General features: G+C 43.8%; 1 protein-coding gene across 1 annotated transcript in view; it reads left to right on the top strand.

Moving 5' to 3' along the window:
- LOXHD1 (lipoxygenase homology PLAT domains 1) overlaps positions 1–17,070 on the top strand; it is a 929,469-nt gene that overhangs the window by 605,729 nt on the left and 306,670 nt on the right. Inside the window, exons 32-33 of the mRNA XM_069218871.1 lie at positions 981–1,162; positions 9,809–9,925. Of these exons, the coding sequence (XP_069074972.1) occupies positions 981–1,162; positions 9,809–9,925 (299 nt within the window). The remainder of the gene's footprint in view (positions 1–980; positions 1,163–9,808; positions 9,926–17,070) is intronic.

Raw genomic sequence — 17,070 nt, 5'->3', positions numbered from 1 at the left:
TCTGGGTCAGGGGAAAAACCTCTAAGTCTCAGCAAAGCATTTCAAAGGGACAAGAGCAGAGAGGACAATACCTCAGGTGTCCAAGGGGTTCAGCATGAAGCAAATAAAAAGGGATTCTAGCAAAGGTGAGAGATGGTCTTTCACAGGGGCATAAGTGATGGATTCTCGAAGAAGTCTTCTGCAAAGTAATACGAAGAACAAACAGTATTTGAAAGTTCATAGAGCAAGCTGGTTCATCCCTCCATTATTCCACACGTCGTTGAAGGTGTAACATCCCATAAAAAAAGATCAAGCTACTCAGACTGCAACATAAGTGACGATTCCCCAGAATTCATGAGAATGGTGTTCATCTGTACTTTTCCATGCAAGATTGAGCTGGATGTGGAGAACTATTTTCAATAGTCTTGTCAATTCTCATCTCTGCGCCCTGAGTTTAGTTATTTGCCTATGACGTCTACATTTCCAGATCTGAACCAAAGCCCATGGCATAAGGCCCAGGCATCCATGTGTGTATGTCAATATGTGTGATTTATACAGTGCAAACTTAGCTTCAAAGCAACTGAGCACTACACAAGTGTTTATGAGGGTTGAGGCAATCAGGGGCTTACGAATGTTGAAGAAAGAGATACAGTGGAGGAGATTACAATACGAATATTGAAGGTGTTGCAGTGGTTTGAGGTTTACAACCAAGGGCAGGGCAAAGGTTGCAAAATAGGGAGTCAGCATAGGAAACATAAAAAGGGATGGGGAAAGGGATGATTAGGGTAAGCGTTGGAAGCTGCACAACAGCATGAACGTTTGAGAGATAAAAGGTGTCTCATTGGTTGGGGTCAGGAGCAGTGTAAAGTTGGTACTTGAAGAGGTAAGTTTTGTTACACTTCTCGTAACATTTTGATGTCTATAATGTTACACGTGTCAGTGATGCACATAGCTACTTTTTTTTTTAACAGTGAATTTCATCTGTGTATTTTTCTTCCCAGTTGTGCCTTATGAAATTACAGTCTACACCAGTGATAAATTTGGAGCTGGAACAGACGCTGATGTTTTTATTGTCCTCTATGGGAGAGATGGACTCTGCACCCAGCAGAAGTCCCTCTGCGTAAACAAGAGGGAGCGGAGACTGTACTTCGAAAGGAACTCAGTGGACCAGTTCATTGTGGAGGTGAGATTCCTCTCAGCTAGAACTTCATGACAAAACATTGATGGCATCTTCCCACACGATAATTTTGTTTACAATATCCAATAAAGACACCTCTGTTAACCGCAAGGACAAAATTTATAAATTGTCTTAGTACGAAGTATCACACTTTAATATTCATTCAAATACTGCAGATGTAAACATACACATTACCAACTCCACTATCAAAATAGCCAGTGTAATGCATTGTCAGTTATGCAGGTTGGATCAAGCAGAATCAGAATGGAAGGTAGATGGTTATGGTGTGGATGTGAAGACTTTTGACAAGTGAGAAGGTTAAGTTTTGTTGATCATAGCACTCAGAAGCTGGTCTGTAGGTGGTTATTAGACTGTGCGTCAAGAGCAAGTGAGATGATTAACAGGTGCCAAGGGGCTATGGAAAAACTGGAAGTTGGGTGATGGGGCATTGTGTATGTAAGTATTATAGGTGGTATTGGTATAGTGCAAACCTAGCCTGAAGGTACCTGGCAGTACTTAAAAAGAGAGGGGCAGTCCTCAGTAGATGTCTTCATAAGTGGCCAGATTTCATTATTAACCCAAGGCTTATATACCCACATGGGAACTGAGTGGTTAAACAGAGCACTGGAGCCGGAGCGACCTCAAGAGGTAAAAGCCGAACACTATAATTTTGGGAATGAAAGGCTTGATTGTGCACATAATGAGTTGAATGTACTCAGTATGTGAATAACCTCTGCAGTGATTATGAGGCAGCTGGATTAGATGTGGGCAAAGCAGTAGGGATTTATGGAAAGTGTAAGAAGGCAATGGTAATTCAAAGGGTAGTGTGGTGTGCATGGACTATATTGTAGACATTTAGAGGTGAGGTAAGGAGCAAAGCCTGAAGCAGAGTGGTATGGTTGAATAATGGTTGCTCAGATACAGTCTTTGTGAAGTGTTGCGGTGTCTCCTTGAGTGATCCTTATTCATGGTTGACTAGGAGACAAAACTTGCAGCTCTCGACTTATTCAATGTATGGGCACAGGTTAATGGCAGCAGTATGCACAATGACTCATATTGTAGGTCGACCATGATCAGGCAAAGAAGCTATACTGTAGACAACAACAGCAGGAGGGCACAAGAGCAAGTGCAGTAAGCAAGTGATGTGAAGATACAAAATAAAAGGTACATTAAGGGGCAGGAACCTATAGGAGCTAGCAAGCAGGGTCTTGGGTATCAAGGGAGTATCCCTCCTGATCTAAAAGGCAAACATAAAGTCAGAAGAGCAGGGTTTTTGTTAGACCTGACAGCCTTAGGGTGGTCATCCCCCAACTTTTTGCCTGCCTCCCTCCACTTTTTTTTACACTGTTTTTGCTGGTTTTATGACTCTGCCCACTTTACCACTACTAACCAGTGCTAAAGTGCATATGCTCTCTCACCTAAAACATGGTAACATTGGTCCATACCCAATTGGCATATCTGATCTATTTGTAAGTCCCTAGTAAAGTGCACTACATGTCCAGGTCTGGGCTGGGCTGGTTGACAGCTCCCTTGTGCATTTCACCCAGACAACCACAAACACAGGATGCTCAGTCGCACCTGCATTCAGTTCAGTTCAGTTCATAATCTTTTTCGGCAAATACCAATAAAACAGTAGGCCATTAAAGCACATAGTAAAAAAAAAATTCAAAAAAGAAAAAGAAAAGATAAAACAGGTGGTTTCTTTTATACAGGTTCTTCTGGGATGCAAACAAGGCTTTTCCTAATTTCTATGGCTTGTATGGCTTTTAGAATGTAAAGTGCCACCCTATGACACACATATGGGCTATGAAGGGTTAACAGGAATTCCATTGCCACCAGGCTTGTTCTTATATTAAGTTCATTAAAAAGCAGTTTGAGATAAAAGATTCTAAGATGTTCATAGAACTTACAAAATGCCAAGTGCTCTGTTTGCTAACCCCATCACTGGAGCATTTAACTGGCTTGTGCGGGCAATACCTGATTTTGGGAAATGCTACTAAATGGTGCACGATACCCAGTCTTAATCTAATTAGAACAAACCGGTGCTGCATGTTAGTAACTCCAGAGAGATAACCATACCTGCTTGCTTCCAGTGAATAGGACATGTATATACCAACAGTGGTTTTGGTAGATTCAATTGCCTTGCTTTGTATTGCACAAAAGTGTCCTCAATACATGTTTGGGATAATGTCAACACATTCTCTGGATTTGAATTTATAGATAAGCTAAAAACTGATTTAAAAGTAGAATCAATAAAAGCAAGCCATGGTGTACACAGGGCATTGTCCAATTTCATACAGTCTAAAATTAGTTCCTTAGTGAAGGCATCAACTTCTTTAGACCATATACTGCACCATCGAAGCAAGGGTCTCACCTGTAGCACATCTTCCAGGTATTGTAAACCCACCTCTTGATGTGTAATCCAATTGGAAACTGAGATGGGTAAGTGTAACAGGTGTTTTAGGAAACAATTCTCCTCTAGTTGTAAGGGGGTACTTTTTATATATCCCCACACTCCTGCACCATACACCACTGAGGAAACAACTCTAGCCCTATAAATATTCAGCATAGTGCCTATGGGATAGCTCCTTAGTTTACTGGCAAATCTAAAAATAGCACCGGAGTTTCTTCTTAACTTGTTTCTACCTGAACAGATAAGCTGTTCCTACTGCCCATTATTTGAGAACTATACACCCAGGTAATTAAAACAATTAACAGAACTAATCTCTGTATTCTGAATATAGAAACTCCTACATCGCTTTACTTTCTGGCCACATACCATAGTAAATGTTTTAGATTTATTATTTGTCATGCCCCTAAATGTCATAATTTGCTGAAAACCATATCTGAGTTTTTGGCGCCCCGTTGGTGTCCTGGAAATCAGGACAACATTATCCGTATAAAGTAATGCAGGCACACGGCGTCCTGCCACGTACGAGGGATCAGCCTGTATTCCCTATAAATGTTTGTCTACCCCATTGATAAATAGGGAAAACGGTAACGGGGCAAGGATGGAACCTTGTCGGATACCTCTTCCTATCTTAAAATGGTTGGTACATTCTCCCATTTGGCCAAAGCAAAATTTACATGTTAGATCTCTATATAAAAGGGCCAAGAAATTGATGATATACCTTGGGACACCCATATCTAATAATGTAGGCCATAAAAGGGAGTGTCCTACTAGGTCACAGGCACTACTGAGAACTGCAAAACAAAGGTATAGTGCACCTTTTTTGGCCTTGGTGTACTTCCCTATTACCAGGTCTAGATTAACGCATTGCCCAATAGTGCCAAATCCTTTTCTAAAGCCAAACTGAACAGGAGACAGAATGTTATTTAATCTTGCCAAAATAACTCTACTAAATGTTTTCAAAGATGAATCCACCTATGATACTGGGTGATAATTTTTAGGGTCAGCTTTGTCTCCTTTTTTGTAAATAGGTATGATAATGGAGGCAAACTAAGACACTGGAATATCCCCAGATATGGCCATATTAAGCAACCTTGTCAAGATTGGTACCCAAAAATTACTGTTATGTTTAAAGTCATCCACCGGTACCCCTTCAGGCCCAGGGGCCTTGCCCTCAGCGCTAACTAGGACAGCAGAGTAGATCGCGTCCGTTGTAATCTGTAAGAAATTGGGAGGCCCCAGCTCAAATTTTCCAGTTAGATCTGCTGCCCCAGTCCTTTGCTTAAAAACCTTTGAATAGTGATCCACCCATGCTGCACAGGCTACACCAGATCTGGGGGCACCCATTCAGGCAAAAATGGGGGCGGCATTTATTGTTTCCCAAAACAATTTAACATTGTTTGTTTCTGTCGCCAGGGCTAGTTTCGGACATGCCTCTTCCCTCAAATCTTTCTTCCTGTGCTCCCGAACCTTCCTATATTCCACTCATAGCGACTAAATTACCACTGGATCTCTAGGTAATTTCTGAAGGGCTAATTTGACATTCCCACTAGCTTTAGAGCAAGCATGGTTGAACCACCCTTTATTATTCTTGGACCACCTATGTTGTGGATAATGTGTCAAAAGACCCTGAATATATGCAATAGATATACTAAAACAGCTAATCAGCCATGGGGCTTCAATATCCTCTTGTAGACAATAGCCAATTTCCTGTGGGCATCATCGTATAGAAAGTCAACCGGATCAGTATCTTCCCATTTCCGTCCCATTTGTTCCGTCCCATTTGTTCTGTGTACCACAACCTGATTAGGGATAGTATAGAACACATCCTTTGGCCCCTAAAAATAAGTTGGAAGAATAAGCGGATCATGATCATTAAGTAGGGTCAGGCCCGTGTACGGTGTAGCACAACCATTTTGTGCAAATGAAGATACAATAATATGACCTGTAACAGATGATGAATTGGCACCTCTGTAGGTTGGTATCATCTCACCATTACCACCAAGCTTATGTTCCAATAGCGTCAAGTCAAATGTGGACAACATCAGGTTAAGGGCCTCACCGTAATCATCAGGAGTAGTAAGCCCACAAGTCTGAGATAGAGGCCGGGAACAAGGCTACATATAAAAGTCACCAGCCCATAATATAATAGGATTAGAGCAATTAGGGCATATAAATTTGTGTAAACTTTGGTCCTGGGTGTGAACAACTCTGCAATGGGTAGAGTCAAAGACATAATTGTAATAATTGATTAGGACCACATCAGCCCCGTTATTATACTTAAGCCACAACAATTGGAATTAGGGGGGGGGAGTCTTTTTAACCACTACAGTAAGTTTATTGGCGATAAGCACCAAGAGCCCCCCCTTAGCCCTCCCAGATTGTGAAGGTGTAGCTGGCAAAAAGTGTGAGGTAAATCCATGCATATAGACAGGGGAACACACCATGTTTCTTGAATGCAGACCACATCCAGCTTACTGATAACGGCGCCCCACTCTTCTGTCTGTTTTACCACGTATGCCTTGAACATTCCATGTTGCAAAATAGGGCCCCCATTATTATTATCTGTAAACACTTTAGCCCCAGTTCCTACCTCTCTCAGAATGACTGGCTTTTGGGCTACTTCAATCGGTACCCCATCGGTACCTCTTCACAGTTGTTAATAATGGCTATGGGGTCCATTCCAGCTGTGCCCTGTGGTACTATAGGTACTTTGTTGGGACTTGTGACCGTCATTAGTTTAACAGTTCCCACAATACAGGACCTCATCATCTGGCTGTCTGCATAGGCCTTGTAAAACAGTCAGTCATTATCTGCCAGTGAGCTCAATGCCTGAGATTTATTGCTTAGTAGTAACGTGGGTGTAGTGTAGATTGTCAGTAAGTTCAATGCCTAGATGTACCAGGGTGAACCCTAGCTGCACAGGTTGCAAGTGTCTATAAAATTCACCCAGCGGGAGCAATACTGGAATGTTACTACCTTGGGGGTGTAAAGAAGCCCTAGACAGAACTGGAATGTTACTACCTTGGGGGTGTAAAGAAGCCCTAGACAGAATGTCCCTCACGAGACAGGGACTTCTAAAGTTGATAATTATGCAGTCACCCCCACGATCTTTTACTAGTGGTCCCACCCAGCCTACTCTCCGGGTTAAGATTATCTGATGGGCATTATCTACTGAGAGTAAATTATTTTGGGCCAGCCAATGCATAGCCTTGTTCTTCAAGCCCCCTGGGATTCACTCTGATCAGGCCCTAAAAGGGGGACATTAGCCATGATGATAACATAGGGGCAACACTCTGGCGGTAAGTTAGCGGTAGGAAGATCTTCCCTCAAATGTGGCTGGACAGGCCGAGATTTCTCTGGGTTCAGAGTGTTACAAGAATGGGGCCGTTCAGATGCTTTAGTGTTTAGAGTGGGTCGTAAGCCATCTGAAGCATGCCCCTGCGGTCTCTTGTTAGATATTGTATGCCACCCACTTGGTTGATGTACTCTTTGGGCCTCTCTTAATTGCCCTTGTGTGTGGGCCCTTTGTCCAGAGCTAGATAGTATGCCTATTGGATCTGTGCCCTGCGATATAACTGTGGGACCTAACTCATTTTATGTTATATCCTGTGCAACAGTAATTTGGGAGTTGGAGGGCACCATAGGCAAAGAGAGCTTCTGACATATTGCCAGTATTTTTCCCACCTCCCCCTCAAGCTTATCCAGTTTATCATTAATTGGCCTAAGCAGGTCATCGAGGACAGATATGAATTCATTTCAGGCTGTAGGTCCAGTGTTTCTGGGCATAATAGGGCACAGATTGCTATCAGACCCACTTCTGCACAGTTTCTTCCTTTTTACAATATGTGACTGATTGTCTGGTGTATGGTTTGAAATAAATGGGGCCCTTGGCTCTATCTGATCATCACCCTTCCTCATAATCGCTGGTTCAATAATATGGTGAATGTCGGGTACTTGTTTTGGGGTAGAAGTGATCCCTCTAATTCTTCCCCCAATCCTGCTACCCCCAAAGATAAACGCCTTTCGGCAAGGTCAATTTCCTTGGAAATGACCCCCACTGCTCGTACTAGGAAAGAGTCAATTGTGGTATGGCTGGGTTCTGTATCTGCCTTCTGGCCTCCCACCTTCCGTTTGCCCATAATTGGGGATGTGTGTTATCACCTCCTTTGATAAATGGTTTCTAGTTGCAGGAGAGTGGACTTCCAATAAGCTTAGTTAACAGGGGCAGACACTCCCCCACTTTCTCACCTATGCTTATAATGGGTTATATGTAACTTCCAAATAGGGGACTGGGACTATCATTGTGAAGAATAAAAAGATAAAAAACAAAGATAGAAACATAAAAACACAGAACCAAGAGGGCAAGCCCAGCCCAGCTTCGGTCGGGCACAGACAGGCCTGCTCTTGGCCCTGGTTTTGCCCGGGCACGTGCCCAGGCGCATTCCGCACATTGGAAGCCCAAGTTTTAATTCATGCACCTTGGGCGCGACAGAGCATCGTAGACAGCCTCCTCCCTCCCGTGTCTCTGGGAGGTGTGGTTCAGACCAGCCTTCCACCCCCAAGTCAAGATGCAGAGTGATGCGTGCAGCGGAAGTGCAAATCTTAATTTATGCGCCTTGGGAGCGACATAGCATCATAGGCGGCCTCATCACGCCGGTGTCCCTGGGATGTGTGGTTTGGACCAGTCTTCCACCCCGAGTCAAAATGCAGAGTGATGCACGCAGAGGAAGCAGGAGTCTTAATTTATATGCCTTGGGTGTCACAGAGCGTTGTAGGTGGCCTCCTCCCTCCGGTGTCCCTGGGAGGTATGGTTCGACCAGCCTTCCGCCCCCGACTCAAGATGCAGAATGATGCACGCAGCGGAAGCGTGAGTCTTAATTGATGCACCTTGGGCGCGACAGAGCGTCGTAGGTGGCCTCCCCCCTCCAGTGTCCTTGGGAGGTATGGTTCTAACCAGCCTGCTGCCTCAGTCAAGATGCAGAGTGATGCGCGCAGCAGAAGCGGGAGTCTTAATTTATGTGCCTTGGGTGCGACAGAGCGTTGTAGGTGTCCCTGGGAGGTGTGGTTCGGACCAGCCTTCTGCCCCGAGTCAAGATGGAGAATGATGGTTGCACCTGTACTCATCTGTATACTGAATTGGTCTTCCTGGACTGGAAGGGTGGAGAGGCCCGACACTTATATTTCAAAGGCTAGTGGCCTGCCCTCACACAGTGGACTGCCAAACCCCCTATGTGTGATCCTCGTAGACAGAACTGTACTGAAAGGGAACCTTGTGCACTTCAAAACCACTCTTTGGAGACTCCCCTACTGTAGAGGCACTTTGGGGTATATAAACTGGGTCCCTGACCCCACCAACTCAGGGACTTCCTGGGATAGACTCTCTTAACCAGATTCTGCAACAGGCCAAGAGGAGCTGCCCGGCTTCCAAAGGACTCACCCGGACTGCTTTGCTGTGAAGAACTGCTGCCTTGCTGTCCTCTGGCTCTGCTGAGAAGTGCTCTCCAAGGGCTTGGATTGAGATTGCCTCCAGTTCCTGAAGTCTCAGGGCCAAAAGACTTCTATTCTTCAAGGAAACTCCTTGTGCAGCGAAAATTGATGCACAGCCTGCCAAGCTGTGAAAGAACCACTGCATCCCCGAACTGGACCGATGCAGCCCAACTCCCCAAGTGGAGATCAACGCAGCGACCGAAACGCACAACCATACCGGCTCAATGCACCACCGAGCCAGAACAACGCAGCCCGGCTTCCTGCATGAGGAATCAACGCAGTGCCATGTGCGACAGAAACTCAGACGCATCGCCACACCGGATCGATGCAGCACCTGTGACTTTGTCCTGCATGCCCAGGATTTCCACACATCGTCCCTGGGTGTCAAAAGACCCCGCATCGCAGTGAGGATCCAAGGCTGCGTCCTGGAAATCGACGCAAAGCCTTGTATCGTGGGAAGAATCGACGCATTGTCTGTGTGCATCAGGAAATCTGACGCAGACCTTCCTTTTTTCCATGCATCTCCTTTGCGGTCTTCGTGCATGTAATTTTTAAGTATACCTCTGCCATCTAGAGACCCCATTTCTAACAGTATTCAAGGATGGGAAGTCACGGATGTTGAATATGAATCAATGAAGGTCCTATGGTAAATGTGCCTAGAACCATGTCAGACTATCAGAAAAGACATCTGACATTTTTCAAAACTTCTAAATTAATTAATTAATTAATTATTCTTTCTTTTCCCTTTGCAGCTGGAAGATGTTGGAGACACAATTGAAAAAATTCGCATTGGGCACAATGACAAAGGATTGCAAGCAGGGTGGCACTTGGACAGAGTGGAGATCAGAAGACTTTTGCCAAATGGAAAGGTGGGTCTTATTATTGGAAACTAACCAATTCTTTGTTAATGTCTGCTTACCTAAGGATTAGCTCTGCTCCTTCCTTCCTAACATATACTTCTATACTCATCATAAATATTTTAACAGACCTGGGCTCCAGACTAATCAAGGTAATTTGATTACACTTCAGCCTACTGTAAAACAAATTAGCTGACTCTAATGCAAAATCTCTATAAGGAAATCTCTGCTCTATTCAAGCACAGGTACATGCCAATGCATTTTATATGAATAGGTCTAAAATCAACAGCCGTAGCTCTTTTAACTATACCTAAGGCCTCAATCCATGGTTGCTCTTCTAATTACAGTGAATCAGGTCAGGTATAGGCCTGGGCAGAGCTCACGGGGTTCCACTCTGCGGAATTCCATGGAGTTGTTTTAAAACTCTATGGAATTCCAAGAAGGTGGAGTTATGTGAACAGCGGAGTGCCACTGCTGCCTGCTCTTCAGTGCCCTAGAGGTATCCTGTCCTGAATGCGCCTGATCTCGGAAGCCCTAAGGAGGGTCGACCCTGCTTAGCACTTCCGAGATTGGGCACATTAAGGACTGGGCTGCTGTGCACCGGCCTGGGCAGGTCAGTGCACAAGAAGCCTGAAACGGCATTCTTCGCTGCCTACAGCCCTGGTCTGAATTAAGGCCAGGGAAGTAGGCAGCTTTCAGTGCACAAGAGGCCTGAAACGGCCCTGGATTCAGACCGCTTGTGCACTGGTGTGCCCGGGTCATGTGCACAAAGAGAAAGGGATATGAGGGTCTTACCTGGGTCCAGGTCAACTCCAGGGTCTCCGTTGCCATAGCCTGGCTCTCTGCCTCCCTCTGCCCCCTGCCTGGGCTGCTGACAGAGGGAGGCCTGGAGGATCCGGAGTTGGCACTGACAGCAGCTCCATGCTGCCAAGGGTGCCCACTGCAGCCCAGTTATCGGCCACACAGGACAAGCGCAGTCTGTCTGCTTGCAGTGCGCACGTGGTGAGCTCCACTCCGCTAGTGGGGCTAGCATAGTTTCTGGTCGAACTCTGCGCGCCAAGCGGAGCGAGGAGTGCCAAAAACTCTGTTAGCTCCACCAGCGGAGTGAAGCTCCCCACCCACTGCTAGTCAGATTCTCTGAGGTACTCTGTTGGAATCTTGTCATTAAATCCATCAGTCAGTGCTATTTATAACTGATCTGGAAAATTCCGCTTTTCTAGTCATATAAAGGTTAAAAAACTCCTCATACCCAAGAGTGCTTTTATCTGCAAATTTCTCACCTCTTGAATCACCTCCTATTGCTCAACAGCCTCCAGAAACCCTTGAAATAACTCCCTGGTGCTCCCAGGTGATGCCATGCAGCTCTGGCTAATTGGACTAGTGCATCCTTGGGCAAGATGACACAGAGGCATTTAAGGCACCCATTTATGCACTGATGTCTGTTTCCTATTTTTCACAATTTTCATTACAGATTTCAAGCTTCTCTTTGGTATTTTTACTGAGAACAAATTCAAAATTGTTCATTGGTAGTATACGTCTTTAGGGTCATGTCACTACTTCACAATCCCAGACTTCAGGCAATGCTGTACTTTCTTCATATAGATGTCAATCTCAGATCCTTAAGATGTCTGCCTTTGGTGCCTAAGCCTCAGGCATGACCCTGGTTTCTTTGAAAATGTGACCTCATGCACTTCAAAGGTGATCAAGGAGAGGGAAGCCAAACTCTGCATGTCTCAGGCCTGTAACATACTGCATTGTTCTCAATTCAGGTCTACTTCATCAGATAAGTTAGAGGAAGCTTTCTAAGGAAAAGTCATCCCATAAAAAGTAGCACAAATAGGATCCTTTCTCGCCCAGACGTTGCTCTTATTCCAGGGACAGATCCAACAGTCACTAAATACATTTCCCAACTCCACCTTCAATGTGGTTCTTGGAGCCCATGTTGTAATTAAGAAGCTGCGCCATGAGTTTCTGGTACCATAACTTGGACGGATTAGCAGCTTTCACTCAGGCCACATTTAAGATCTTTAAATCTAACCTTGCAAATATTCTGGCACACCTGCTGGCTCAGTTGTTTGAGGACGCTCCTCTGTGCAAGCCCACACTTCAGGTTCAAAAGTTTACCCTTATAATGGCTATCTTTGGCTTAGACTCTGATGTCCTCCATGATGTTTCACACCGAGGATAACAAGAGTGAAGCTGATTACCTTGTTCCCCTACACTACATGGATAAAGGTCTCTATATCAGTAAACAGAATACCAGTGAACTGGACATATCCTCTGAACTTAAAACAGTGTCTTCTTCCAGCCCTTCTATTTAGGGGGTCCATTTAGGGTAATGATCTGCAAAGGCCACTTCTGGTCTAAGGTTTACTTCCTGACTGAGATACTACGCACTGCTTCTTCGTCTTAGTTGAATTTAGTCCCTTTTGGACCCTTTTGTTTACATCTTAGGGGTGAGCCGCATGTCATGTTGCTACATGTTGCTACTGGCGGACCTGCGCCTGAAGGCACCATGATTCTTTCTGCCACCCTTCACTTGAAAGTTTGGTGGAGCAGGCCTCCTGGTCCAAACTAAACCATAATGCTTTTTTCTCTACTATTGACTGGAAGACCAAGCACATTGATATGATAGGTAAGAATGTATTCTCCTCCAGTAGCCTGTAACTGCACTACTCCCACAACACCTCCTTGTTGGCACACTACACACACTCCTTATAGAAAGTAGCCTAAAACCAAGTACAAAAAAGCCTACCCTAACAAAAATGCAGACCCTTCATGCAGTTAATCAAAATGGGCAAAATTCAGCCACACAAACTTTGAGATCTGTGCTTGATACAATGAATTATGCAGCTTTGTGCCCTGGATATTGACGTCATCATGAGGTGCCATGCATAGAAATGTGTGCAGTCTTTTCTGGTGACAAACAGGCAAGACTTGTGAACTTGCCATTTAACTGTGTTCTGCTGTTTGGTGAGAAAGTACTCATTTCTTTAAACAAAGCTGTGCCACATCTCATTTGCAAAGATTTTCTCCTTCACTGCACCTGCCTCATCAGCAATACTAGACAGTTCTGAGCAATTTGAGGGCCCAATCATATTCGTAGCAACTGCCCTCTGAACTGATTGAGCAGCTGCAACATTTTTTTCCTGGCTTAAGAAGTCCTAGCAGGGTCACAGGTAGGCACTAAATACAACACCAGTCTTCTTCCTTCTCCCCTTTTTTTGGTCACACTGCCACTTTAATTTTCCATTGAGAAAACAGTAGAGTCTTTCCAGAGGAGTGCTGGTCCTTCTGAAGAACAGGACTTTCAAACTTGTTCTCGAGGCAGGAAAGTAGAGGTGCTATTACTGCTTCTTTTGGTCACCACGAAGGACGGAGTCTTCATCCTATTTTTAATCGTTGAGTGCTGAACTTCCTCCTCTGCAATGAAAAGTTCAGTATGCTCTCTTGCCCAGGTTTTGCTGAGTTTCGAGTTGGAGGACTCGATGATGTTGTTGAAATTCCAGGATACATATTCTCATGTTTGTGTCCTGCAGTCACACAGTTTCTGTGTTTTGTAGTGGGCTCTTTTCACCATCAATCTGAGGTGCTGCCTTTTAGTATTACATAGGCCCTTTGGGTCTTCAAAAAGATCATGTCTATGATTCTTGCTCATCTCCTCAGGTTGGGAATACATGTATTCTCTTCCCTTGACAATTGGCTGATAAAGGAGGACTCTTCACAGCTGGTGTCAGACCACCACCTGGACACAATTTCTCTGCTGGTCAACCTGGTGTTTTCTATCAATTACTACCAGTCCCACCTCCAGCTTACTCGACATCTGTCTTTCAAAGGGTTGAATCTGGACACCTGGGCTCTGAAAGCTATTCTTTCTGTGCAGCAACCGTTTTACATTAAGGATATAACATTAAACTCTGGAAGCACTTACAGGTAACAAGGGGGAATCAACTTTGTCAGGCACTCTTGAAAGAGATAAGTTTGAACCCCACATCCAAATCCAGGCAGTACTTGCATCAGGCCTGGAAGATCTGGATGTACGGTCTTTGGGAGATGAACGTCTCTCCTATTATGCATTCAAAAAGGTTTTAAATTGTACAGTAAAGAGGAAATTAGTACTCATGGATAAGGATCAGTTAGCAGGCAGATGGCATTCATGGATGTTAATTAATGAGTATAAAACCCTAAAATATCATCCATATTTGGAGGCCAGGTGGTCAAAAGCCAACAAAGATGTATTTATTTAACATCGACTTGACCTAATTTCAGGTAGTGCCCACTCAGTCCCCTGGGAACGCACTGATTTAAACCCATGTGTAGGCTGCTTGGTTGTGGGGTGGAAGCCATCATCCATCTGATTTGTCTGTGTAGTGGTTTATTAAATGAGCGTAGGACCCTATTGAAGGGTGCTTTTAATCAGAGAGGTATACGATCATGCAGAGAAGCGGTGATTGCCTGTTTTAAAACCATCTGATAATATTTTGAATGTCAGACTAACAAAATTCTTGCATTTGACATCTAAGATATTACTAAATGGTCAGCAGTAACATTAATATGAAATGTGGTAGTTTAACATGGTCTATTTGCATGGATGATGCCGTCTCACTATCATGATTATATGGCTCCAAGTTATTTTGGGCTCGGGTAGAGGGGCAGACGTAACATAAGCATCTAGAAACTAGGCCAAAAAATATAATTTTTCTGAACTTTAAAATGTTACCGTTACTATTTGTTTCAAATCAGAGGAAAAATTCTAGCTAGTCTAGATAATTAAGTTCTACATCTCAACTATGTAAAGCTTATTTTTTTAATATTATCAATCTTTGTTGGATATAAGATGTGGAATTTGATGAATTGTTGTTGACTATGGTCCTTTGCATAGTGTTTTCACCTCTCACCTTTGCGTACTATCTTTACTATAAACGGCTGAGATTTTAGAAAATGGTATTTATAAACATGATAGGACGATGTTTAAAAAAATCTGTATTTTAAAGTAATATGATGGGAAGACAGGATTTTAACATGTATACGATTAGGGGGTAGACTGTCAGTAAAGTCAAGCAAAAGTTGTTTTATTTTAAAATGTATCATGGATTGATAGCTATGGTCATGTGCACAGAGCCTTTACTATGTTTTATCATGAAGGAGCATAGGAGGCAGAAATAGATGGTATTTATTAGTATGAAATTAATTATGTATTTTTGTATGGTGTATTTGTTTTAATTAACTATGCATTTAATAATAAACTTGAACTTGAACATTAAGGATATTATCCAGTGTGTCAGATGGTGTCAGAATTGCCTTCCCGCTATCAAGGTTTTACGATGTTGTGCTTTTCTCGCCCCTTATTCTTCTTGTATGGCACACATGGTGGCAATAATTCAATGCCTCTGCTTCCGTTGGGCTAAGAAATAGAGGAGCCTCTTGACAAAATTCTGATCTTCCACAAGACCTCCAACGTTCTGCAGTGGGAGCTGGTGTAAGACCATCTGCCCTGCAGAAAACTGCCTTGTCCCGTTCTAGCAATCATCAGACTTTTGGCTCACACTTCCTCCTTAGGCTGATGGGCTCTCCTGGGTGAGGTAACGATAAGGATGCCTGCCTCAGACTCCAGACATAATGGAGGTGTTACATGAATTTTCTTGACTTGCAGGCGATTCATTGGCCATTAAGGTGTTCCTCCCTCCGTCTGTGGTAACACTGTTAAAAAAAAACAACTACACAACCTCAATGTGGTATGCCAACAAACACAGCGGTGCCGATTCTCGTTGCTGGAGTCTGTAGGCAACAAGGTTTTGGTGCAGGGCAGGGGCACCCAATATTTCAATCTATGAGTCAACTGGCACGCTCTCTCAACTTAACAGAAGGTGGATGAGCAGGTGTTATCTTAGCCCGTCACAACTGAGTTTCCATCTGAAGGTAGCTTGCATAATCTTAGCCAAGAGGGACATGATTCAGGGGGACCTGTTTGCTATAGTGGAGCTCACACTCAGTTTCAGCTGTTCTGATCTCATGCTGCTCTGAATAGAATGGAGTTTTTGGTACTTATGAACCAAAATCTCCATGTTCCAATAAATACTAGATATTAATCCCCTGGTAAATGTCAACAAGTTTCACCTACTGGTATTTATCACAAATCTCATGTTTGTGTGATCACAGCAGTTCCTGCACACATGGAAATTAGCCGGGCTGCTCATAATGAAGGCTTTAGTGTACCTCTCAAGGGCTTTGTTGCCCTCAGCGGGTGCAGGGCAAAAACATTCCTCATTTGCATGACATCAGGACCCCATGCATAAATACATACACATTCACAGTGTGCAGACTCAAAATGTAGATGATGCTACATAGGTGTCTACAGTCCTTTCTGTACTACGGAACTATCCTGGGGTGCAGACACAGATTGCAAATGTCCTTTTCTCCTCCAGGCTCTAGCACATGGGTACTCGCAAACATTTTCCCAGGGACCACAAAGTTTGGTCTGTGGTGCGACAGAGGGTGCATTGATGCCAGCAGCATTGCGATCAAAAGGAGGAGGGGGCTCTGGGTGGGGAGGGGTTGTGGCGCTATGGTGGGTGTAGGGGGCAGCAAAGCATATAGATCTAGTGGCTGAATCGCACAATGTCAAACCAGAAAACCCGGCATTAATCCCAGCTTCCCCACTTTGCCAAATTGTGTGATCACAGGAAATTGTTTTATTTCATGTTCCCTTATTTTTCTTCATTATTGTACATAGGAGGACCTCACAGTGCATGACTTAGGTATGTGCGCTGTGCAAACTCTTCTCCTGTGTTTGATTCAATAAACTATGAAGTTGTTCATGTACAATAGCAAATCAGGCCATTCAAAGAGTGCAGATAACTACTAACTTGCCTCTTAGTTCACTATTGGCATTGTGATCAAGGTGGCAGTAAGAATAAATGTTTCTGAATTTATGTTTGCAATCTATTGTTCTAAAAAAAATAGTTCTCAATTTACTGATATTATCTGATATACTAAGATGAAATGGCTCTGCGTGTAAATGAAATACACTGCTTGAATTTTTAAGAACCTTTATCATATTTGTAGACATTTGCAGCAAGATTTCTTAAAGAATGAGTGTTCTTGCAGTTAAAGTGGAGCAGGAAATATTGCCTGTTGAGTGGCGTAAACAGCAGCCT

The sequence above is a fragment of the Pleurodeles waltl genome, chromosome 1_1 (genome assembly GCF_031143425.1).
Source record: "Pleurodeles waltl isolate 20211129_DDA chromosome 1_1, aPleWal1.hap1.20221129, whole genome shotgun sequence".
Lineage (NCBI taxonomy): Eukaryota > Metazoa > Chordata > Amphibia > Caudata > Salamandridae > Pleurodeles > Pleurodeles waltl.
Note: the sequence above shows the minus strand (reverse complement) of the source record. Positions and strands in the feature narration are given on the sequence as shown.